The sequence below is a fragment of the Copadichromis virginalis genome, linkage group LG7, assembly GCF_057382275.1.
Source record: "Copadichromis virginalis isolate Kocher_CV1m ecotype Utaka linkage group LG7, C_Virginalis_male_GT1.1, whole genome shotgun sequence".
NCBI classification, from domain to species: domain Eukaryota; kingdom Metazoa; phylum Chordata; class Actinopteri; order Cichliformes; family Cichlidae; genus Copadichromis; species Copadichromis virginalis.
This window is the reverse complement of record NC_140624.1, coordinates 13,048,820-13,074,102: the sequence shown is the minus strand read 5'-3', so window position 1 is coordinate 13,074,102 and position 25,283 is coordinate 13,048,820. Positions and strand designations below refer to the sequence as shown.

The 25,283-nt window shown below is 39.9% G+C and overlaps 4 protein-coding genes across 6 annotated transcripts in view; 2 read left to right on the top strand and 2 right to left on the bottom strand.

Annotated features, from left to right (window-relative positions):
• The window catches only part of tmem266 (transmembrane protein 266), a 28,497-nt gene extending 20,473 nt beyond the window's left edge, over positions 1 to 8,024 (top strand). Inside the window, exons 4-11 of the mRNA XM_085461826.1 lie at positions 498 to 652; positions 1,714 to 1,787; positions 2,679 to 2,735; positions 2,938 to 3,076; positions 3,641 to 3,756; positions 4,136 to 4,328; positions 5,996 to 6,058; positions 6,138 to 8,024. Of these exons, the coding sequence (XP_085317952.1) occupies positions 498 to 652; positions 1,714 to 1,787; positions 2,679 to 2,735; positions 2,938 to 3,076; positions 3,641 to 3,756; positions 4,136 to 4,328; positions 5,996 to 6,058; positions 6,138 to 6,775 (1,435 nt within the window). The 3' untranslated portion in view covers positions 6,776 to 8,024. The remainder of the gene's footprint in view (positions 1 to 497; positions 653 to 1,713; positions 1,788 to 2,678; positions 2,736 to 2,937; positions 3,077 to 3,640; positions 3,757 to 4,135; positions 4,329 to 5,995; positions 6,059 to 6,137) is intronic.
• Positions 7,941 to 15,908, bottom strand: etfa (electron transfer flavoprotein subunit alpha). Its single transcript, XM_085461827.1, has 12 exons — positions 15,783 to 15,908; positions 13,625 to 13,774; positions 13,021 to 13,102; positions 12,588 to 12,670; positions 12,266 to 12,365; positions 12,004 to 12,114; positions 11,752 to 11,853; positions 11,553 to 11,621; positions 11,379 to 11,461; positions 10,310 to 10,375; positions 9,343 to 9,423; positions 7,941 to 8,206 (listed from the first exon to the last, which is right to left on the bottom strand). The coding sequence occupies exons 1-12, from the start codon at positions 15,819 to 15,821 to the stop codon at positions 8,171 to 8,173; spliced, it is 1,002 nt and encodes a 333-aa protein (XP_085317953.1). The 5' UTR covers positions 15,822 to 15,908; the 3' UTR covers positions 7,941 to 8,170.
• A 2,072-nt stretch (positions 15,909 to 17,980) lies between these two features.
• isl2a (ISL LIM homeobox 2a) lies at positions 17,981 to 22,180 on the top strand. Its single transcript, XM_085465130.1, has 6 exons — positions 17,981 to 18,173; positions 18,616 to 18,805; positions 19,161 to 19,420; positions 19,777 to 20,063; positions 20,846 to 21,013; positions 21,462 to 22,180. Exons 1-6 carry the CDS (start codon positions 17,981 to 17,983, stop codon positions 21,576 to 21,578), a joined length of 1,215 nt encoding a protein of 404 aa, XP_085321256.1. The 3' UTR covers positions 21,579 to 22,180.
• A 1,345-nt stretch (positions 22,181 to 23,525) lies between these two features.
• scaper (S-phase cyclin A-associated protein in the ER) overlaps positions 23,526 to 25,283 on the bottom strand; it is a 58,285-nt gene continuing 56,527 nt past the window's right edge. For all 3 annotated transcript variants that reach the window (XM_085461823.1, XM_085461825.1, XM_085461824.1), the window contains 2 exons: positions 24,491 to 24,539; positions 23,526 to 24,252 (listed from right to left, as the gene is read on the bottom strand). In XM_085461823.1, the coding sequence (XP_085317949.1) occupies positions 24,155 to 24,252; positions 24,491 to 24,539 (147 nt within the window). In that variant the 3' untranslated portion in view covers positions 23,526 to 24,154. The remainder of the gene's footprint in view (positions 24,253 to 24,490; positions 24,540 to 25,283) is intronic.

Sequence of the window (25,283 nt, the reverse complement as noted above, 5' to 3'; positions counted from 1 at the left end):
ACAATTAGTGACTGGTATTGATTTAACTACACTGCTTAATGATGGCAGAAAAAAACAGACCTTAAAAACTGAAGGAAAGGTTGCAGAAAAAGCCAGAAAGAGAAGTTTTAAGAGGAACTGAGGGAAAGGACACCCTTTAATTCATACTTACGATTTCTTCATACTAATATATCATTTCAGTCCTAGCGAACTGTGTATTTATAATTCACATTCACTTTTTAAAATTCTTAAATCTAAGACTGTAAATTCGTTCATTCATTTCTTGCATTTTTTATGGCGTACATGAGGAATAGTGCCCTCTGCTGAAAAACATTTTAGGAGAATGCTGAACTGAGAAGGTTGAATACACTACAAATTTGCTCAATTTTGATGTTCCGTGTGTTTTATTGATTCGACCTTGAGTGTTCCCGTCAGATCTGAGTTCTGTTCAGCGAGACTCACGGCGTGTCTTCTCTGCCTTTCTGTGTCTCACACCGCCTTGCTCCCCCTCCACTCAGGTCAAACTGGCTGAAGCCATGCTGTGGACGAAGGGCAGCGCTGTGGCAGGTCTGTCTGCTGTCGGCAGGCTTCAACTGCTTCCTAGTGGCCTGTGTCATTCTGGTGGTGGTGCTGCTGCTGCTGGAGCTGCTCATAGACACCAAGCTGTTACAGTGTGAGTGAAAAATGAGGGGAAAATGTGGCTGGGATTTTTTTTTAAACTGGATACACCCTCATTTGCATAAAATGAATCATCAATGAAAATCATTGTGACGTAAATGTGAATTTAAGCAATCCTTGTCAAAACTACAATGATAATATATATTTATTAGTATTTTTTAAATCGTATAGTATATTATTTTATAAGTAAAGAACTTTGACTAGAATACATTTCAGGCAAGTTTTTGTTTTTGCAAAGAAACTAAATCGCTGCTAACCTCATCTCGTAAATCTACTGTGTAATGAGAGAGTGTCATTTATGATCTGTTCTGGGACCCAAGGCTCTGATCAATCACGGTCTGGGGGGAAAAAAACCTTCCATTAGTATTCCACAGTTAACACTGAATGGCAGGTGCTTGAAATTCCAGTCCGACCCATCTCACCCCAGTATCACCTTTTATCTACATTATCTGGCTCGGTGGAGACATCCTCATCTGTCATGAGCAGAGAGTCGGGAGCGTTGGCCTTTTTGATGTCAGAGGGCTAACACACATGGTCTTACACCAGCAATATCCAAATGCATTCAGGTCTTTACTGTTCCCCCGGGACCGACTCACTGACCAGACAAAAGGAAAGTGAGACAAATGCATGAAGGGAGATAGCGGACAAAGGAATCGAGCAACGCGGAGTCGGCTGCCGGGTGATTGTGGGGAGGACTGGAGGAAGATGAATTGACTGATAGACAGATCACTGAGCACAGCAAACAGAGACAGATGGGGAAGACGTGGGGCGTGACGAGAAGCGCTTCAGCTGACAGCGTAGTGCTGTTTGAGCTTGTCCACAATTAGCCTGATGAATAGAAAGAAGGCGCGTGCATGCACAGTATGCACTGGTTTCATACTTGTCATGATGCCTCATTCTTCAGTTGCGTTTTCCACAGATTTACTGCAACCTGTCAGTGTTATGCAGCATGTACACTGCAGGTTGTTTGTTATATTCCTAACAAAATCCAGCATCAATCTTTAACCACAGCTATCTCCTGATCAGTTTTTTCCTCTCTTTTTTTATTCCCTTTAGTTAATAATGCATTCCAGTTTGCCAGCATCATCCACTGGATCAGCCTGGCCATTCTTTCTGTGTTCTTCACTGAGGTGAGTCTTCCTCCACTCGACGCAAAACAACAGTCTCACTTACAGCTGATGCAGCTGCCTCTTGATTAATGCTACGTTGTGCAGTATGTGTGGGCAAGTGAGTTACACTGGCAGATTCTCATTACAATACTAATAACGCCATGAAATGCCCGATGCCCTCTGTCACGGCATGATTAGATTGTGATTAGTGCAGGTGAACAAGAGCACACCTCCATTTATCGCGCTCATATATAAAAGATTTAAAATCGTGCACACGTACCCTGAATGTGCACGTATAACCACTGCTGTTAAAGCTGGCACGCCCGGTTCCTTCTTAGGTTGTTCGATTGATCTGCGGCATTTGTTTTTAAACTGAACCCTTCGGGCTTTTCTGTGCTGCCAGTTTTAAATAATTTCGAGGCCCCAGGTAAGTTCATTGTATTGTATTGATCACCGTTTTCCTCAGAGCCAGCCGCATTTGTCTTAGTTTCTTAAACTTGACCATCTGAATGGTAACTTTTGTTTCGCTGGAGTCAACAGAGGGAACCCCTCAGTGTTACTCTGAAGCAGTGGATTCAGCAGTTTGACTGGTTTGTGGAGTTTGTTCAGAATGGCAGAAGATGGAGGTTTGTTTGCTCTCCGCAGTCGCTGCTGTGTCAGCAGAAGGAGATAGTGCGGTGCCTCTAATTTTTGCTCTTGCTGCGTGTGAATACAACTGATGAATTCGCACTGAAAGAATAAAAGAGGGGATGAAATGTCCCGTTTATTATTGACAATGACCACAGACTGCACTCTATCTCTCTCTGTCTCTCTCTCTCTCAATTTAGCTGTGATTGTATTCGTCCATCTTGCTCCTTTGTAACTTGCTCACTGTCCCTATCTCTGCCCCCACCCCCATTCCTACTGTCTCAGACCGTGTTCAGGATCGTGGTGTTGGGGATATGGGATTACATCGAGAACAAAGTAGAGGTAGGCTCCCGTGAGTCCCATTAGTCCTGACTTGGGGCCCTCTTTCACTGCAGTGTCATTCTTTCAATGTCATAGCTCAGACTGGCAACTACATAAGCTCAGAGCAGTATAGCAGTAACCTTGTGTGTGTGTGTGTGTGTGTGTGTGTGTGTGTGTGTGTGTGTGTGTGTGTGTGTGTGTGTGTGTGTGTGTACTTTCTCAGGTGTTTGATGGAGCTGTCATCGTACTCTCTCTGGCCCCCATGGTGGCCTCCACAGTGGCCAATGGCCCCAGCAGCCCCTGGGATGCTATCGGTCTCATCGTTACGCTGCGGATCTGGAGGGTTAAGAGGATCATTGACGGTAAGGCTGGGAGGGGCTGGTGTCCCCTACATCCTGTCCTTTACTGTCAGTTAGATAATGCATAGTGCACCCAGTGGTATCAGCCTCTTTAATCTGCAGGTTGTTGGCTCACTTGAGACTTTTATCATTTTTTTATTATTATTTTTACCAGTAATGATAGTAGAAGGACATAATATGCGATAATGGATTCAGTACTTACAGAAAAGCCACTATAGGCAAATAATTTGATCATTTTTTCAGTATTTTCATTTAGAGAGAATAAATAAATCCTTTTTTCATGTTCATGTCCTTTCTTATAGTTTTTCTAAGAGATACTTTTTTTTTTTAAAAAAACACTTCTGTTTCAAGTCAGCTGTCAGCACCTACACCAACCACTCAAATGATGCTGTGAAATCTAAAGCACTCCAAAAATATTTTCAAATCTTCTCTTAAAACATACAGATCTTTTTACACAAGCTTTGCATGTAGTAGTCCATGTCATCTGTCACCAACTTTGAAAATATGATGGCTTTTATTTACAAGATAAAAATATCTTACTGAGTGTAATATGTCCTTTTCTTCCAGCCTACGTCCTGCAAGTAAAGGTGGAAATGGAGCTGGAGATCCAACAGTATGAGAAGGCCAAGGCTGTGAGGGAGGAACAGCTTGATCGACTCACCCAGATCTGCCAAGAACAGGCCGTATGTGTCCTTATCTCTTCTCTATCCCTCGTGCAACTTTATAGCTGTGTCTGACCAGCAGAGGGCAGCAAAGTGATGTGCACTAAAATAATAAATCTGCACTCAAAAGGACAAAGATGATAAGACAATCGATATGCATAATCTTTTTGCTGCAGTCTGGATATCACATAATCAGCACTATGCAATACCTCAGAGCAATATATGGGGTTGCGGTTCTGTCATTGTTTTAAGTCACATTACCAAAATAAAACAGTGAACATCACTGTGTTCTCCACTTCAATCCAGAAATGAAGACAAAGACTGTTTGTGTTCAAAACACTTGTGTGTCTTATTTTAAAATTCTTCTGTCCTTTTCTCTCATCTCTTTTTCTTTTGTTAGTTTGAAATCAGGCAGCTCAGGGCCCACCTGGCTCAGCAGGACCTGGATCTTGTTGCCGAGCGTGAAGCAGCCATGCAGATCCACCATATGTGGGGTAAACAGAGCAGCAGTTTCCAGGAGGTGGACGGTCTGGCCCCTGGAGCCTCTGAGCATCACAGGCCAAACAAAGTTAGAGAGCCTGGGGGTGCTGCAGGTAACTGTCCAGAATACCCAAGCTCTTTGTATTACAAGTTATCAATGACCTGTGTGCATGGGAAGGAGTCCAGGCTGCGCTTTCCGTGGTAAATCACGTCCATGCTTACACATGGAGAAGGGGGAATTTGTAGACTAAAAGAACCTGGCCAACCTTTGGGCTGGTTAGAAATTTTGAAAGAAATCCCTTCTGACTCAAAAACCTTGAACATTGCTCCGCTCTTCATGGTGGAGTGTTGGGCCATTAATCGTGGCCAACATACACGACACAGTGTCAGTGTCCTGTTTTCAAAAACGTTCAGCTCAGAGTCCACATCAAAATTCTGGTGCCGCACATAGATGGACTATAAACCTTTCACACAGTGACAGGTCATAACTTACAGGACGTAAAAGCAACAAAGCACTGTCAGTACAGGTGATGTCAGGGCTCCAAACACTGAGGCTTTTCCTTTATCAAAGCTATAAATCACAGTGCGATCTATCATACATCTGAGCCACAGTGTTTCTACTCAGACAACCTTTTAACTGGGCCTGAACCTCATATACTCATGTGGTATTGATCATCTGGTGATGGTCCTTTGGGACCTTGGAAAGCACTTAAGAGAAACTGTTTGACTCATTTACTATCTGTGAAACATTTCCACACACCAAAAGTGTTCATTACCATTGAGCTGAAATAATTTGTAAGCTAATATATTAATAGTAATTACTGATTAGTTGTTCAGTGGTAATAATATTTCAACCAAAAAGTATAAAACATTTGCTAAATTCATATTTTGTAATAAAATCATTTTCCTGATGTATGTTTTATGTGATTGTAAGATGATCACCTTTTCAATTTGGACTGTTTTGTCACATAAAACAAGTACTTGAAAGGGTTTATTTTCATTTAAATTAAAGCACTGGTGTCAAACATAAGGCCCGGGGGCCAGAATCGGCCCAGCAAAGACTCCAATCCGGCCCCAGTGAACATGTTTTGAAAATGTGAAGGAGGGCATAGATTTTGGGCTTTTAACTGTATTTAAGTTTTACACTTTTTCCTACTGATAAAGACCTCCCCCACTGCCATTCATACTACACTACATTAAGTACTAGATGAGCAATACCAATTAAAACAGAGAAAGGTTCCAGCTTTTTCATTATCTGCCAGAGAAATTTCTATTTTTTTTAGTGTGTGAACAGTTTGTGTCTACTATGCAGTTCGTCTTGTTTCCACATGCTTAAATAATGTGAGTTGCTGTCATGTGATTCACTGATTAGATATTTGCGTTAACCAGCAGCTGAACAGTTGGACTCAATAAATTATTGGTTAGTGAGTGTCTAGATTTTATTGTATTCCAAGTCACCAGTCATACACAATTTCAATTATGCAATTTCAAAGTAGTTGAAATTCTTATGATGTAGCTTGATGTTAATAAATTGTCCCTTAATGTCAAGAAAACTATATTCATGATTTTTGGAAATTGAAAAGAAGATGAAGAAAATATTGAATGACAGATCTGTAATAATAAAATTCTATGATGATGTAAAATTTTTAGGCATTGTGATCAATTGCAAATTAACATTGAATGAACAAACAAATAATCTGTAGTCCATGCTTTTAGTTTGGACTACAGATCAGCTTCCACGTTCACTCTGAATTCCATTTTTCCTCTTTTGTCTTTTTAGATCATCATGGTCAAGATGACATGAACAACTATATCAGCCAGTACTACAGTGAGCCAAGCAGTGGTAAGCTTCAGCAGACTCTTTCTTCAATCAAAGTGGCACCACAATATTTCAGGCTCTTACACATTGTCTTATTTTGTAGACACAGGGATCCCAGACCCAGCGCGAGTCATTACAACAGCAGCCATAGATGTGCACCTGCCTAACAACCCGAGTCAGCTACCGCCCTCTTTGGTAAGCGCCGAAGCGGTGCCGTCCAGCCGTTTGCAGCGCACAGGCAGCTCGGTCAGCGAAGCCTCCACAACCACAGTGTCCCGTGCCAGCTTCAGCACCCGTCAGCACAGCATCAGCAGCCACACACTTGGCTCCACCATGGACTGCAGCTCCACGGTGCGCGAGGCCTCCACGTCCACAGACTACAGCGACCAACGTTGCTACCCTCCGCCCTACAGCAGCCCTCTGGCTCTGGGCACTCAGCCGAGAAGGAGCCCCAGCGCTGTGGTGCAGGAGTTGCTCTCTTCTCTGTCTGAGGACTCGTGTCTCACACAAAAGGGCCTCGACCCCGTCAACCTGAAACCACCCAGCCCAACAGGTTCCACGAAAACCAGCCCCGAGCTGGAACACAGGGTCAACATCTACAACAAGAGGAACCAGGAGAGCCGAGTCGGACTCAACTCCAAGACAGTCATCCATCTGCAGGGTAACGAGCCTCTCCTAGAGGAGAAGTATAGGATGATGGGGCCAGTAGATACTCAAATCAACCGTCTATCAGAGACATAAGAGCCTGTAAAATGTATAACTTCACAGGACTCGCTCTTTATTTCAGCCACAAAAATTATTGCTCTACTAAATTCCCAAACTTCGCTGCTGGGAGTCACTGGCACATAAACTGTATGTCTGACATCCTCTTTGTACTACTGGAGCTGAGAGGATGAACCCGTGGGAGCAGCACAAACAAAGGGCATGGATGAGAGAGGGAAGCAGACTTGTTATCAGGCAACACTTATCAGGAATTGAGACTCATAAAAACACTTTTACTAAAAGAAACCAGCAACGGGGCTTTTGTCCAAAACTGAAAATCACTTTTGATACATTAAAGTCTGATTTCTAGGAAATGAAACCAGTGAGAGGATGGTGCTGAGGGCTTAGTTCCTCTGATACACTTTGTAGATGTGGAGATAATGGCGTAGGGACTGATTTGAGATATAAAGTGAAAGTTTCTTTCTGAGTGTAATATGTATATGAGCCGTTTTGTCAGTCTAGAATCTCCAAACTCATAAAGAAAAGTCCTCTTTGATGGACTGCTGCAGGGTACCATTGGATCTTCTTTCTAATCCGTTTCTATATTTGCGTTAACATTTTTAATCTAAATTCTGTGAGTGAAGAGAGTGCAGAATCCTTTTGATTGATGGATGATTCGTGTTGAGTTTTTATCCAGATGCCATGACTGGAAACCGACCAAACCCAGCTGAGTCAATGTCTGAGATTTTGCAAACTATGGCATGACCATCACTCGACAAGCTAACTGAAAACCTACCTACACATGACATATTTCACACAATTCAGGTCCATCTTTTTTTCTTTGTATTACTTTAATGTTTGGAAGTTGTGTAAATATTTCAGATTGGGTTTGGTCATCTAGTCGCAGCTCAAAAACAGCGAGGGACTCGAAAGCTAGAATAAAATGCTGAAGAGGACAGAATAGCATGAACCTCTCAGATTTGCCACCATATTGCAAAGTCTGTTTATTGTTCTGTCAACAGGCACTTTCTATCTTGATCATGGAAAGACATCATTGCAAAAAGAACCCAATAAAGTCAAAAACATGGCAAGTTAATAAAACAAGTCATTAGTGTCAATTAAATAAACTTTCTAAGAGCATGTCATTAGTCACATAACCTCTAAGTCAGCACGAAGAGCTACATCTTAGAAGGAATCACAGGGCTGAGAATTTCCAAAGATCTCCTTTAATGTTCCAGAAAGTTACATACAAATAACACATGTGCTACCGTAAGCAAAAAAAGGAAACCTCCAGCCAAAAGGTAAGTACAATGTATTTGCTGAGAGTAACGGAGAGAAGATGATGAAATTCTCTGCAAGCAGGACTCGCAGCTTTAAATATTTCTTAAGGTGGAGACTGGTCGTTCTCAGATTCTGGTGGGAGTTTGTCTCTCTTCACTTGCTGAGAGCTTCAGTCATCTCAGGAACAGCCTTAAAAGAAAAACAGTGAAGACATTTAGTGTTGGTCCACTATTTCGCACTAGCACTGTTCAACAAATGCATTGCATTACATTTCTCAGCTGCATGTTGGTACTCGGAAATTTATCAATAGTACACCAGGCTGCAGATACTGAAACATTCAATGATGAATTCAGAAAGACTTCTGGCCTAAAAAATAAATAACAACCCTGATAATGTAGTCTGTACAGTTTAGAAAAAACAGATTCTAAGGCCTCTTTTAACTGCTAAATATAAGTGCGAGGCTATTAAAATTGTTGTTCTGGTGAGCTGAGCAACTTTCACATCAGAATCAGAGTACAACATGTAGTGAAAATCGTGTGTCCGAACTGCGGACAGGCTGCAGACATTCCAGGGCTTGGTTTCTAGCATAGGCAGGACCCTTACTGGATACCGGGTGGGAATCAAACTCCCACTCCGAAGGTGTGTAGTCTTACCACTACACTACCCAGCTGGGTATCAATTCACCATTTGGAGGCAGTAGTAGAAAGCCTATCCATTTTAATCAGTTATCTGTGGAACGATCACATGTAAGATGATCTCATTGCCCGGTAGGTCGCAACTCTGCTGCCACAAGCTATTATTACTAATCACTGCTACAGAGTTGGTCAGGACACCTGGGCTGCTCAGGCACTACTGAGGACCTAAATAAAACATGATCACCAGGATACAAATGAAAACAGACTTTTGCAGGCAGCACTGGACTCCACTGAGTCATGCTAGTACACCTGGCTCGCCATCCCAAAGTATCAGCTAGACACCTGAATGCAACTGAGCATATAAGAGGCCTGGCAAGCAGAGGCTTTAAAACCACACTGAAGCCAACTTCTGTAAGCTATTGATCTGTTTTTATATCTTCTGATATCAGGAGAGTTATAGCTTGCACTCTCCTCAGATTAATTCAAGAATTTAATAATTCAATGGTTGCACATTTCCATTAGGTGGAATAAGGCATCATGCAAAATTTATCCAGGAGAGAGCAAATGTTATATTCTGGCTATCACTCACGACTCGAGAAACATACAAAGTAAATCCAGGCATTGCTTGGTTGCTTCCTAATGTGGGATCATAGTGACATCATTATAGCCATATCAATCCCAGAGGCTTACTTTGAAAAGATCGGCTACCAAACCGTAGTCAGCCACCTGGAAAATAGGAGCTTCAGGGTCCTTGTTGATAGCAACAATAGTCTGAAGTGGGAAAAAAAGACAAAAACAACCAAAATGTTACATTTATGTTTCTTTAGATTTTACTTTAGTTTTCACAATGGACACAGAAAACGGATTGTTTAAAAAACAAAGTTGTGAACAGGCAGACTTTAATATGATGCTTCACGCCTGACACAATTTTATGATTTTGAACGTTTTGCAATTCTTGCAATTCGTTTTCCTTCTTTTTTTCTTCATGTTCCACAAGAATACAACCAAAATACAAACAAGCTGGTAGCCAGTTGTGCGTGTGTGAGTCCCATCGAGCGATGCCCATTGAAAGAGACTGCCAACATGTTACCATCAGTCAGAATCAATCTGTCTGCATTTATAAATTAGATGATAACTATTTGCAGACGTTCAGCATTCTCTCTGGGAGCGACTGCAGTCACTCCAAATCAGACTCCAAATGTTTGCAGAAAGGATGCCGTCTATCAGGCGAGATGAGGCCTGTTGTTCGTAGTATTTTAATTTATTTATTAAAATATCAATATTTGATGTCCCTGTATCGATCCAACATCGCCAAGCAAAATATCATTCTATTTATGCATTTGAGATGTATTGAATTTTTCCTCCCACTGCTAACATAAAAGATTCATGATATAAACAAGACAAAAACAATTAAAACCCACAGCAAAGATCAAAATCATCTCAGTGGGTATTTTGAGCGTAACCATACCAGGTAAACATGTTTTTGGATCATAATGTTAAGTCACCAGAGAACACCAAGTGCAACTTTATTATTTTTTTAAAAAAAAATTAATATTAGAAGTGAAACTTTCCATTCTGTTTATTACAAACTAACAAAGTTAAGAGAAGAAAATCAGAAAAATAGAAAATGGAGCACACACCGCTCCAGTGACTTTACCTTGCTATCCTTCATTCCTGCCAGGTGCTGGATGGCTCCTGAGATACCAACAGCAATGTACAACTCCTGTGAACATGAAAAGCACAATACAACCAGGCAAATGTTACATGTGTTACATGCTTAGGATCTGAAGTTTAAGCTCAAGGCTAGGCCGTGGACTCTGGCTGCATAGTGTCTAGATGAGCCTGGAAAGGGTCGGCCATTACTACATCTCCTGAACCTTCCTTGGAAGAACGCTCCCAACCATTTTAATACCATATGAATATTTTAGTTCAGGGTTATTGTTGCACTTGGAAATTTCAGATGATAAGAACATCATTCTACAAACGTGACTGACTACGTTCAACCAGTCGATGAAAAAGAATATATATATATATCACATAAACTGCAGGTTTCCATTTCCACAAAGCAAACAGCATATTTTTTTAATTAGTTTGTCATTCCAAATGGAGTTTTTTTTTTTTTTTTAATATCTTAATAACACAATAATGACTTTTATGTCAGTCAGCCAGAGCCCTTTTCACACACAGCTCTAACTGATTCCAATTAGTCAGATAAGAAAATTAAGATATACATACAAATCTCTAGACAGACATGTTTTGTACTGTTTATCACTAAACATTCTTAGATTGGTGGGGTGAATAAACTAACCAGATTTAGACTGTATTTAATTAACTAAGCCAAATTCAAAACGCTTGTCATAACATTAAAGAAAAATCTAATTTGGACAGTCTGGACTGGTCTGGGGCTCTGACCAGACATCCACTGCACTCCATTTTAATGGATCAGCTAAATCATTTAGGCGCCTGAAATGTGCTATCATGTATATTTTGTGAGGCCTAATGTGTGGGTAATCACAGCTGGGGTAACCTGACAGAATCACATAATGGGAAGTTAACCTTTTTATTAAAAAAGAAAAAAAAAGGAATAGCAGCCATCACAATCATAGTGATTTGCTACATGAAGGCTAACAGGCATCAGTCAAAAGCAAACTTACACAGACTTTGTCCCCTTTTAAACCTTAATTTTCACTATAACCAATCAAAAGTAGTTTGTTTTGTTAACCTACCGGTGCTACAATTTTGCCAGTCTGTCCAACCTGCATGTCGTTAGGGACGTAGCCAGCATCCACTGCAGCTCTGGATGCACCAACTAGAAAAAGAACACTTTGCAATTAAAATGGGGCCAAAAAAAGCAACCAAGCAAAGTGATAAATGACCCAAACTTTCCCAGAATAGAATACCTGCAGCATTCATTTTGTCTGCAAGGTCATAAAGCAACTTGAAGTTTTCTCCACTCTTCAAGCCCCTACCTGAGGGAGGAAAAAAGAAAGGAAAGGAGGAACCATTAGTCTACTGTGCACATTGTTAAACTATACAATAGCAAGTCTATGTTACAAACAAATATTTTGCCAAATTCAAACTTCAACAGTTTTTGCACACCTCCTGACACCACAACTTTAGCACTTGTCAGCTCTGGACGGTCACTCTTTGTCAGACTCTGTTTCAGCCACTCAGAAATTCCAACCGGAGAGGAAGCAGACACTGCAGATCAGACAAACCAGTAACAATAAAAAAACAAACAAACAAACAAACAAATTTCAAACATAAAAACAAATAAGGTGCTGTTGAACATCATCCAAAATTTCACCTAGTTTCTAAGCGTGTTCAGGATAAATCTGTAAGCTACTACACCTTCTTCTGATGCAGCACCCCCTCCCTCTGTTGGAGCGGCTTCAAAGCAAGTCCCTCTGATGCTGAAGACCTTGATCGGCTCGTTGCATTTCACAGTGCTGAGGGCATTTCCTGTTTAATCCCAACATTTAATTAGATGACTACATTACAAAAAAGCTGACTTCCATTATAAAAGCGAAAGTCAAACTGATGCAGTTCAACAAATCTGTAACTCAATGAGAATGCTAGATCTCTATATCACAACATGCTTACAAAAGATTACCTGCATAGATGGTCCTAACAAAAGTATCCGAAGATTTGACTTCAATAATATCTGAAACTGGGGCGACGTCCAACTTGGCAGCCACTCTGGGAAGCAGGTTCTACAAAAGAGGAAGGCAGCCACAGTATAGTTCACAGAGATGTTGCTTGGCATTTTGTTCACAGCAGGATTTTCACAAAATAACATCAAGTAAGAGCTTCTGATTTCAATTAAATATACACAATAGAATATTAGTTCATTTAGTGACTAGACAAAAAAATTAAATAGTAATAAAATACAGAAATACAAGTTATACGAGCATCATTTGTCTACTGTGATTTACCTTTCCGAAAGCTGAGGCACCAGCACAGATGTGAGTGAAGTTGAACTGCTTTTGTGTCTGCAGGATAAGTGGAGTCAACTCCTCTAATAAAACAAACAAATCAGAATCAGCATACTTTATTAATACGTAAGGAAATTGTGTGGGTTACAGTTGCTCCAATACAGTAACATTAACAGAAACAGACTAGACTGTTTAACAATACAATATGTTACAGATTTAGGAAATAGCACAATATATACAAATCACTCAATAATAAATAGTCCGATAGCAGAAACAACATTAGGCAGATGGCATACTACGAATGCTGTGACACCTGTTCTTAATCTCTTAACCATATGAGCGGTTAATTAAATACATTATTACTCTCTGTGCAAGTTAATTACCACATCACTCAGAGACTGGCAAATATTTAAAAAAGAAGCGCCAACAATACCTGGTAGGCCACCTTTGTAAGAATCATGTTGGGCCACCAGGACCTTCTTCACACCTTTCACTTTGCTGATTTCCTCTGCAACCTGAAAACACAGAAACGACATCCAGCTTTCTTTGTGCATATCTTCGTGTGCAGCAAAATACACATTACGACATCCTACTCCAATAGCGAAGCACAAACACACCAACAATAGCAGAGGTGATCCATGCCTGCCTTTGTTGCGTTTTGTTTTACTTTGTTGTTTAATAAAGGGGGAAGGGAAGCTGAATTTAGTCTCCATCTAAGCGCTCCATGATTGTACTTTTACATTAAACCCAATCAATTTTAGCTCTGGAGAGCTGGAAGAAGTGCTGAATAAAGCCTGTCCTACTGTGCCTGTGGCAGCAGGAGTGAGTCTGTAACTTTATCAGCACCCCACCACTCTGGTCAGAACCAGATTTCCTGCTATCAGCCACTTTTATTGCACCCTTAACAAGTTTGTCATCGGTTTAACTAATATTTACGTCACGTTTGCTCCGTAATGGCAACACAATCTGTCGTCATTTTAGTTATTCCATTTACATGCACGCACACACATACTCTGCACATCAAAAGCTTTACCTACCTTTGCACAGTTTGTTCCAGCAACCAGACAGGATACCTCTCCTCCCACTTTAGTAGCAGCCGTAATGGCATTGAGGGTAATAGGAGTTAATTTTTCATTGTTGTGCTCTGCAATGACCAAGGTGCTTTGAAACCTCTGCAGGAGACCAGTCTGAAAACACAATCAGTCAAAATGATAATATATCACTGTTTTGTTGGTTCTGCTGCCTAAAGAGGTTAAAAATAAAATACATGCTTGGTAACATATGATTTCTGTATTCTTATCAAATTTGTTTTTCATTTGAAAGAAAAAAAAAAAAAGATAGATATTGCTACCTAAAATTGACCACAGACACCATAATCATCACAGCACAATCATCCTGGAGTAGTGTTGAGCAGAAAAGCTGAATTCAGTTTATCTTCATTTCTACCACACAATCCAATGTCATAAGTATCAACTGACCAATGTCATGTGTTCAAGAGTGAGCAGTAAAATTGTATAACTGGCAAATGTCCTACATAATAATTTTTACCTAATGCTTTACCTGTGTTTATACATGCATTATTTAGAATAAATGGTTGTACATTAAATATTTTGATACAGAGTCTGAGGTCATCTTTAGAAATAAATGCTGTGGGAAGGTGCACACATAATGTCCGGATAGAGGGCAAACAATTTTCAGTGCAGCCTCTAAAACGGCTGCATCTCACTCAGTCAAAGTAAAACAGGATGCTGCAAGCCTCATCTGGACATAACTTGACACAGTTAACCAGCCATGTGACGCAAAGGTCATTCAGATAAAGACCAGCAAATGGAGAAAAAGGACAGGTCATGTCAACTCAACCAGGGGTTCCCACAGAACAGTGTAAATATCTTTTTCCTGTGAAAAACATTATATGCACAATGCACAATAGAGCACTCGCAAAGGTTACACAGGACAGAAAATTATAGTTTCCACCTAAATTAAATGACAGATTTGAGTTTCATAAACCTACCTATAAGTGCTCTCTGTCTTCATGGCGTAATCTACTATGAGTTCAAGTTTTTATCAGGTTTGATGTATTTTAGAGGATTTGTGTCAGATCCAAAGAATTTTTAATAATGAATCTATAGCATACGCATGAAAAATAACACAAAACATTTGCAAAACTTTATAAATACCGTGCAATCAATAAATGCTAAAAAAACACTTCCTCAATTCTTTTACTTTACAGCAATGTATACCCACTACAGCCTGTACATACTTATAGTTATAGCATATTCATAACATACCTTCATACCGTGTACATTGTAACATACCCATAATAGAACCATTTTTGTACCCTCATACCTATAACAGACCCATTTCTGTAATATATCTATATACTTATATTATTGCTAATATATATTTTGTAATATATCTATATCACGGCTAAAGCACTTCTGGATGGACGCAAACTGCATTTCGTTGCCTTGTACTTGTGACATGTGCATTGACCATAAAGTTGAATTCTATTCGATGTTATTCTATTCGGTGCAGGTTGGACCTGTGCAGTTTCAAGGTGATATAGGTGGTTTAATCTGACAGATACTGGCCTGTGAAGCTAGATCAAGCTAGTTATTTTTGACATAATGAGTAAAATAATTAAGATATTTCTAAGTAACCCTTCCAAATTCTCATTAACTATGGTAGGGCATGTAAAGGGGAAGGGGAGGGGGAGGGGGGTTAAACAAAAACTGATTGGATAACAGGGAGAATCCCAAAATACAAAATACATAAGGAAACTACATTTTTCCTCCCACTTATTGCCTACACATCTCACCAGACATAGGTATTTTTAATTTTGACTCTTTGGTAACACCTGCAAGTGGCAGTTTCGTAACCGTTTCATAAGCATAAGGCTAGCCAGGCTAGCACTAACTAGCTTTCGTTCCAACAATATTAACTCCTTTTTAAGCTATTTCACAAAGTAGAGATAGTATGCAGATTTATTGTCGCATTATGTTAACTAATACTGCCACATGTTTAAATTCCTTGTAGCACACTTGCGTCTGGAAACGACAATGACCCGGGTAATGTGTAGCTAAGTCATAAAGCAAGCTAGTAGCTGCTGCAAAGAAACCATCGTTTACTGTTAAAAACTGATTTAACCAATTAATGCAATGCCTCACTGTAAGTTAGTGTTAGCGTTATTCTTACCAAATGTTTCAGATTTGATTTGTTAAGAGCTCTGTTCATCTTGGACCCCGAAAGCTACAGCTCCCTTCCAGTCCTGCAGACACAAAACTGTGCCAAAGGTCATCTGACGTCGGCGAGGAATTCTCGCGAGATAGCTTCGATCAAGAACCGCAACTTCCGGCCAACGCTCTTGCTCCTCCCCCTCTCCCTCTCTCTCTCTCTGTAAAGTTTAACACCAAAATAAATAAATAAAAAGAAGCTTTCTTTTTATGTTTTGTTTTCCGGGTCTTTTGTATTAAGTTAATATTTGTTTTCCTCTTCAAATCAAGCAGGAGCACATTTAACTCTGATTGGAGAGCCTCCGCTACTTCCTTATATATGCAAGTGCTGCGTAGAGAAAACGCAAAATAACAAAAAATAAAGAATAATAGAATAAATTTCGAAACAGAAAGAAAGAATACATTTTGAATAAATATTATCAAATATTACCGAGATATACTCACACTTGATTCTTTGAAAAGCTTCTTTTGTGTGCAGTTTGAGAAGTGAAAGAAAGTGAAAGAAAGTTTTTCTCCCCTTACTTTATTTTTTAAACACAAATTAGCTACAACACTAAAAAGTACTTGCAACATGAAATTACCAATATCTATAAACTCAGCGTACATCAGTTCCATACTATGCGATGGAACTATGTCAAACTACATTGTTCCTTTTAAAAAAAAATAATTTTTGTAATATTTTTTTTAAACTACTTTGAATAATCATAATTTCTTACAGTGTAATCCTCTGTTGGGCTATACTGGGTCCTGACATTAAGACAAATGTTACAGGTTATATGTAACACCAACCTGAACTCTCAGTGTAACTTGTTGGTGAGTTACAACGTGACTTAATGTAACTGCTCAATGCCAGTAGATGGCCTTCTCCAGCATACTTCTCTAGAAGAAAACCTCCAGGGGCATAAGAAAGCCCACGGGACTGACCAGAGAAATCCCCATATCCCAATGAGAGAAATGATCACCAGTGTCCTTAAACTTTAAATACTTTAAATTTTAAATCGTACTTTAAATCTTATAATGGCCAATACCACTGGATGCGACCACTGATGCGATCCAAAGAAATGTGACTAGCACATTTACTTAAGTACTTTCCTAAAGTCCAGTTCTAATGTACATGAGTTATGTTGCTTTCTCATTCTTCTCTACTTTATTTTTCATGCAAATATTTGTATTCCATTCTACTTATATTAAGTAAATGATCACTTACTGTGTTACTGATAAACTGCAACCCAGCAATATGTAAGTCATTAAAATCATCAGTTCTTTTTTTTTTCATTTTCCCCCCACTTGCAAAGAATTTATAGGTGCAACTCAAGATACCCAAGAACACCTTACAAGCAATTGCATGCTAGAATCACCATATGAATAAAATAACAGTTTAAAAAAAACCCACCAAGCACAGGGCTGCTTGATTAGGGCGGATGGTGGATATGAACTACCTTCAACCTGAAGTATACATATAAAGGACACCTTGCAGATTGCTATTATAGGACTTCTTTTCCACTAGAGCAAAACTTCAAGAGCTGTCCAAAGCAGCGATCAAGATTTATGTTTCACTTCTCCAGGTGATTGATATTCAGCTGATCTATATTTCATCCAGTAGAGGGCTCCCTGCTGATGTGAGCATTACTTACTATGACAGCTTGAAGACAGGGTTGGAAAAACCACCTTATATGATATTTGCATAAAACAGCTACAGTTTAACCAAATAGGAAGAAAAAGAAGCAAAAGAAGAACTAGCTTTAAGGCTGCGTTTTCATTAAACCTTCAGATCAATATCACTTTAAACGCATCCTGCTAGCTTTAATAGCAAAAATCTCACAGCAGAAGCAAAAATTATAATCACATAAGAGTAGAGGAGATAAGGCCCGTGTGTACATTTTCAAGGCAAGGAATACTAACAAAAAAATACAACAACTGCATAATGCATCCAAGCCACACTTGCTTGAAAATTAAAAAGAAAAATCGCATACACACACACACACACACACACACACACACACACACACACACACACACACACACACACACGCTCCTCCTGCACACAAAACCAGCCCAAGAAGCCAATAGAACAGAAAGAGCAGGGGGTCTTGGAGGAGATTTGCATGGCACCCTCTCCCCGGACCCACAGACGTCCAGGTTTGCAGACGTCACTGGTCGATGATCTTTGTTTTCTCTCCACCTCTCGGAGGAGGAATACAAGTTTATCATCCAGCCCGGGACGGGACGGTCTCCTCTGCCTTTTGCTCCTCTTCTTCCTCCGTCTGTCGCCTTGCACTCGGCTATTCCTCCTGTATGGTGGATATCCTGCTCAACACTTCTTTCTTGGATGATATGGGGGATCATTCAAAAAGTAAGATTATTCCCTTTCTAATCCCCTTTATTTTGTGCGTGCGAGGGGGTTTATTTGGACTTTTATGTCATTGACGCTGTTTAGACGCCTGGGTTTGATGATTAATCTCTTAATAATATTCAAGGCTTGCAGAAAATTCCTAAAAATTTGCAAGAGATCCGTTCACAAAGCCTGTTCACACCTCACCTTTAACATAACTGGGCTATAAAAAACGTGTGTGGTGGTCATATTTTTTTAAACCCACGTCGTTATGCTTGGGGATATTTTTTAGCTCCTGTGGCCTAATTATAATTATTCAGCAATATTCTTGGAATGAACCTACAAGCTTGATGTGATATGTACGCAATAGTTTCTCTTCTTAAGCTTGGCGTGGGTTTGAAGGGATGTCGTGAGGATTAAAAGAGCACATACGATCTTGCATTATTGCATTCCCACTTCACAGAGAAGTCAGGAATCGCAATGTGTGTGGGCTGTGGAAGTCAGATACACGACCAGTACATCCTGAGAGTGTCCCCGGACCTGGAGTGGCACGCAGCCTGCCTCAAGTGTGCAGAGTGCAACCAGCATCTGGACGAGACCTGCACTTGCTTCGTCCGAGACGGAAAGACTTACTGTAAAAGAGATTATGCAAGGTAGTAAGTCAGCAGAGTTTTCTGGATTTTCTTTTTTCCTTTTCTATTTTTTAAAGAAACCGTTAAAAATACTGGTTATTTTTTATTTATTTTTTAAAGGATGAGGCAAAAATGATAAGTCCATCATGATGGGCTATATTAATTGCAAATGCACAGGTTAATTAAAGCCCAGAGCTCAGTCTGATTTGAGTTATAGACATTCGGGGCTTAAAATTATTGTCCCTGCCCAGTTAAACTAGTGCTCGTTTTGTTAGGATCATGAAGTGAGACCAGCATCAGATTTAAGTCCAAATAAATAATACGAAATATACGGAATTAATGCATGGGACCAACACATCTCCGTGATCCTCTGCAGGTTATTTGGCATCAAATGTGCAAAGTGTAACATGGGCTTCTGTAGCAGCGACCTGGTGATGAGAGCCCGGGACAATGTGTATCACATGGAGTGCTTTCGGTGCTCGGTGTGCAGCCGACACCTCCTGCCGGGGGACGAGTTCTCCCTGCGGGACGACGAGCTGCTGTGCCGGGCGGACCACGGCTTGATGATGGAGAGGGCCTCAGCAGGGAGCCCGCTGAGCCCGGGGAACATTCACAACAGACCGCTACACATCTCAGGTACAAGCTGGCTTATTGTTTACATACCAGGCACATTATTATTATTATTATTATTATTATTATTATTATTATTATTATTATTATTATTATTATTATTATTATTATTTGTATGTATCTATTAACCGGTTATGTGTATATACACCAAATCTATTTTTGACACATTCACTATTTCACGATTAATAGGCCTCCATATTTAAATTGATTGTGTTGATACCATTGGAGTATATTTGACCGTTTACAGTGATACCTGTAATAAGACATGGGGTATTTGTATTTTTTAAAGGCTTGTCTACTTTTGCCCCTTAAATAAAACATGCAGTTATTTAGTTTAACTTTTAAATTTTCCGTCTCCTTAGATCCAGTTTCGGTCCGGCACCCTCCACATCACCGGAACCACGTCCACAAGCCGTCCGAGAAGACCACCAGAGTGCGGACGGTGCTCAACGAGAAGCAGCTCCACACACTGCGGACCTGCTACAATGCCAATCCGAGACCGGACGCTCTGATGAAGGAGCAGCTGGTGGAGATGACCGGCCTGAGCCCCAGGGTGATCCGCGTCTGGTTTCAGAACAAGCGCTGCAAAGACAAGAAGAAGTCCATCCTGATGAAACAGCTTCAGCAGCAGCAGCACAACGACAAAACCGTGAGTAAACGAGGGTTTCAGTTGCAAATAATCTGACGTTTCAACACCTACAAACACAAGTCTACTTTGTAACTACTGCGCAGCAGCTTATCGTGGCGACTTTCATTTAAAGCAGGACAACTGAAGCCCAGTAATAACACGAAAAGGCAGTGCTGATGCTTATGACTAATGTATAACAATAACAAATTCATAGAAACGCTGATAATTAAAAAAAATGACAAAAAGGGGGGAAAGTCACAAATAAAATCATTTAAAATAAGTGTATCTTATTTTACGGAATTGTAAAGGAAATGTAAATTAAACTAAAAAAAATAATAACAATAATAATAAAGCTTTGAAACACGGAAACCGCTCCATATACTGCTATTTTGCAAGTTAAAATTATTATTATTATTATTATTATTATTATTATTATTATACGTGGATATTTCCTGCATTTTAGTTTGTTATTTTTTAAAGCGTATGAGCTGCATTTTATTTATTTCCATTACGTTTTAGCTATTTGTTTATACGATAAGCTATAAGCTAAAAACAAACAAACAAACAATGCGCCCCCCCCCCCAAAATAAATAAATAAATAAATAAAACCCCAACAAAAAAACCCCAAAACATAATAATGCAAAACGTAACAAAGGAAATAAACTAATAATTTAAACACATTGAGATTGGAAGGTTTTACTCGGCAAACAGCGCACTAACCTTTATCCCAGCTTTATCCATCCGCTGACTAACGCATATTTGATTGAACTGAATATTTTGTATTTTTTTAATCTCTCTCATAGAATCTGCAGGGCCTGACAGGCACACCTCTGGTGGCAGGCAGTCCTATCCGCCACGACAACACCGTGCAGGGGAATCCTGTGGAGGTGCAGTCCTACCAGCCTCCATGGAAAACCCTCAGCGACTTCGCCCTGCAGACCGATCTCGACCAGCCTGCTTTCCAACAACTGGTGGGATTGAACGTCATAAATTATACTCAAAATGTTGAACTGGCATGAAGGGTGCTGCTTACATACATGCGCAGACAGGGGGAGGGTAAGAGCGAGACCTTAGTGATGAAAGACATTTATATAAAATTCACAGTTATAAATGGCTTTATCCATCAGATTGGAGACATTTAAACGCAAAATGCATGTTTTGTGTGTATCAAGTCACTTGATCTGGCGGTCATCTTATCGAAGATGGGGATTCGTGAGATTATGCGAGGAATTTGGGCCTATAGTTTTAAATGGATTCATTTCATACTTTTAAGTTTTTAAAAGAAAAAAAACCCTCTCTGTGTGTATATAAAGATATATTTAAATGCTCCATTCACACATGTTGAAGTCTCCCTAATGTGGTCTTGTTAAAAATGTAAGACATTTCTCTGCTGAATTGAATATTTCCCCCTTTTGGCAGGTGTCTTTCTCTGAAGCGGGCTCTCTGGGGAACTCCTCGGGCAGTGATGTGACCTCTCTGTCGTCTCAGTTGCCGGACACTCCGAACAGTATGGTGCCGAGTCCCGTGGACACGTGAGGAAGTACCGGGATCAGCTGGAGGCACCGAGCTGCAGGACTGCGCAAAAACCCTCAGTGACATTCAAAGAACGAATATAACAGCCAGGATGGATTTTGCTGGAGGATCATTTCATTCAAGTCCCCTTTGGAGGATTTGAGGTCTGACTGTTCCCTGTACATCTAGGTATCTGATCCCACTCTCCTGCCCCATGACACTTCGGCAGGACACGCAGCTGTTCATGGACATTCTGGTTTTCGAGCTATATATGGGACACCTTGCCTCCACAACGCCCACACCTGAACTGAACACAACGGGAATATATGGTGGGATTTAAACACGGGAGCCTGCTCTGGACGTCCGAACGCTAATGCTTACAGTATGTTTTAAAGGGGAAAAAAAATACAAGCTGTGTAGATGTGCATGATTTCCACGTTCACTATCGACTATTGTAAATTATTGAAACAGATTAAGAGTGAGGTGCGTGCTGTTCGCGGTTCCTCCAGAAAAAAATAAGTTATTATTATTTATTATTGAAGGCAGACATGGCTGGACTTAACAATAAAGGGACTGATTATTGCATGCAAAATCCATTTGTTCCATAAGCATTCAGAAGATTTTAATTATGGTCAGTGAAAATAAATCAGTTTTATGGGAAATGACAGCGCATCTGCTGCTTATAAAGCGTGACTTTGTTTAAAGTGGGGATTGATCTGGAAAAGCTCAGGGAAAAAAAGTGGTGCAAAAAAGAGAGAAAAACTCACACTCCTTCGGCCAGTTCAATCTTTCAGTTTTACACATGTTCTTGTTTCTAGAGGTGCAAACCTCCACATCGTGAGGCAGGGGCCTGCAACACCGAATCTGCTTATATTTAGCGTTTCTGCGCCAAGTGGATCAGTGACTGATGGTTGACAATATATTATTATTAGGCATTTGGCACATGTATCACGGCTCACTGAGTGAGACACAATAGTCTGCGGCTTTTTTAATCTGACTTGATATGTTTTTATGGCTTTGAATGTTTACACTGGCTATATGAGTATTAATGCGCTCCTCAGCCTGGGGCTGAAATTTATAGCAAATTGTGCGTAATGTTATGTTCCAGTTATGGCGATAAAATGATAAAAATCGAGCTTTTTTAGGGGGGAAAGTGCAAAAAAAAAAAAGAAAAAAAAGTGAACCATTACAACCATGTGAATCCCCGTGGTTAGGCTACAAGTCTAGACAGAGGACAGGCTTCGGCGGCCCCCTTATCTACATCTGGCATCACCTGCAAAGGATACGCTGAATGGGCCCACAACAAAACGCGCAGCGCTGAGGGGACTCCCAGCCTGCGGACGCATTCTGGCTTGTCTTGAGTTTATTTTCATTCCAGTAGGAATCCTGAGCGACAAATAGCCGCTGGACAAGAGAGCATACAGGTCAAGCCGTCACTGACATCCTACACCCGTTACAATTTGTCGGGGAGGAGCTTTTCTTTAAAAAAATAAAAAAAATAAAAAAATCACTGAAGGAAACGAGATCTGATTAAAATGAACAATCCTGTTACCTGCTGGTAAATATTTAAAAGTGGCAAATTAGATACAGCAGTGGTAACTATTTATTTAATATTAAAAAAAAGGCTATGGGGTGATATAACCTGTGGATTTTAACAGGGATTATCTTGTAACCGATCAGGACAACCTAAACTTGCAATGTCAAGACTGCATTTCCGCACAATGAAGTGAGTCTAACCTGTAGATTGCCGCATTTCAGTTTTTTCTTCTTGTAGTTCGATTTGGGCAGCTAGATCCAAAAAAAAACCTTAATATGTCTCAACCAGTTCATATGTACCGGTACTCATGTGTCGTCAATGACAGCTCACATTGGGCATCATTATCCAACTCCATAGGAAGCCAAATTAAGGGGGGACATGGAGTTTAAATACCCCTGCTCATTGTGCAGAGAAAAAAATCTGACACCACATAATCACATATATTTGTTTTATTTTTGATTACAAACTCAATAAATTATATTAATTTGTAAGTTCCTCCTAACAAAAAGTGAATGAACAGGAAAAAAAATGTGACATTTAAAAAATAGAACCTTTAACACATATCAGGAATCAAGGCAGGGCATTTTTTTTTAAACTGGCATTATGTAGACTACAGAACATTCTAGTAATTCACATTCAACCAAATAATACACACACACACACAGTATAGAAGAAAACGTTTGGCAAATTATATATTACAGTATAAGTAAGTACTTCATGTTTAGATGGTCACTACTGTAAGCTTTACTGTCTACAAACGGAACAAACAGAAGTAAATGGCTTATTTAGACGATAAATGAAGTAGTTGTGTGCATGTTCTCACTGAAATGTACAAATAAGACATTTTGTGCAAATTCCTCTTAAACAACAGAATGACTTTCAAGAAATCAAACTAGATGCACAAATATACAAGGCTTCTTTCTTTCTTGTACATCTGACACAGTTTGAAGAGCATATCTTTTACTCATGTGCAAAAACAAAAAAAATAGCTGAAAACATCTCCACATCTTAGTGTCTTTTCTAACGATTAATACAGTGCTTTGTCATCACGTTTGCAGCTCCATCAGTCCTCCTGCTTTTTGAGGAAAAACTGCAGCGCTGAATCCCACTGATCTCTTGGAAAGCGGTTGGACAGTTCACAGAAATCCAGTGGCTGAAAAACTGTAGACAGAAAAACAGAAATCCTTTTAAAACCCAGTGTAGAATTTCACAAAAACAAGTGGGTGCTGAAATTCTTCCCGAAGACATTTTTATTAATCCTTTTAACAAAAAAAAAAAGGGAAAAAAAGCACATAACAAAACAGATAAAACTAATTGCAGATATGGTTTTAACCACCCCCATGATATTAAAATATTTCTACACAACTAAAAATTTACTGAACTAAACTAAAGAACTTACCCGTTTTACTTGGTTTATTGTCTGAATCCTTCTCCTCTGATGCACAATCCTAAGAGAATACAGAGGCTTTAGTATCATCATACAGTGCACTGCAGATTATGCAATATGAGTAATATCTGAATCAATTAAAATAAAAAATGTTCTTGTTGCAATTTACTCAGTAAGCTAAACCACTCCGGATTAAATCGTTCCACTCTGAGGAATGTTCCTGAGGTTAACACAGAGATGAGGGCAGCGGGGCGAGACGCCATGCGTTATTGCTTTGTTTGAAAGACGTGACAATAGCTTGTCTCCCTCTGAATGGAAGTTAATCTGTGTCTAAACAGTGGAGCTTGCAGAGAGGTGAGGGGGCTTGTTGTCAGGAGGAAGATGAAGGAGACAAGCTGTTTACTGGGAGGTGAACCAGTGGCAGGTAAATCCAGTGTGAAGGAAACCGTTTGTCTTTGTAAAGCCCGGCCTGTTACTGATTCACCGGGGCCTGGATGAGCAGTCGTCAATCAGCTGATGCACAGGGGCTACCTTATGGTGTGAATGAGATTAACTGGGTGTGGATGCTCTATTTAGAAGACTGGACTCATTTATAATACTTTCCGCATTTCTGCAATGCACTGATATAAGGTTCAGATGTTATGTGTGTGTATGTTTACTACTCTTATTTTGAGAAACATACAAATCACTCATACAGTTTAATCAAGCCTGCATCTCTAAGAGGAATTTATGCCCTACATGTTGGAATATACTTTACGTTTTTATACAAACACTGATGCTAAAGAGCAATTAGTGCTAAATGTAT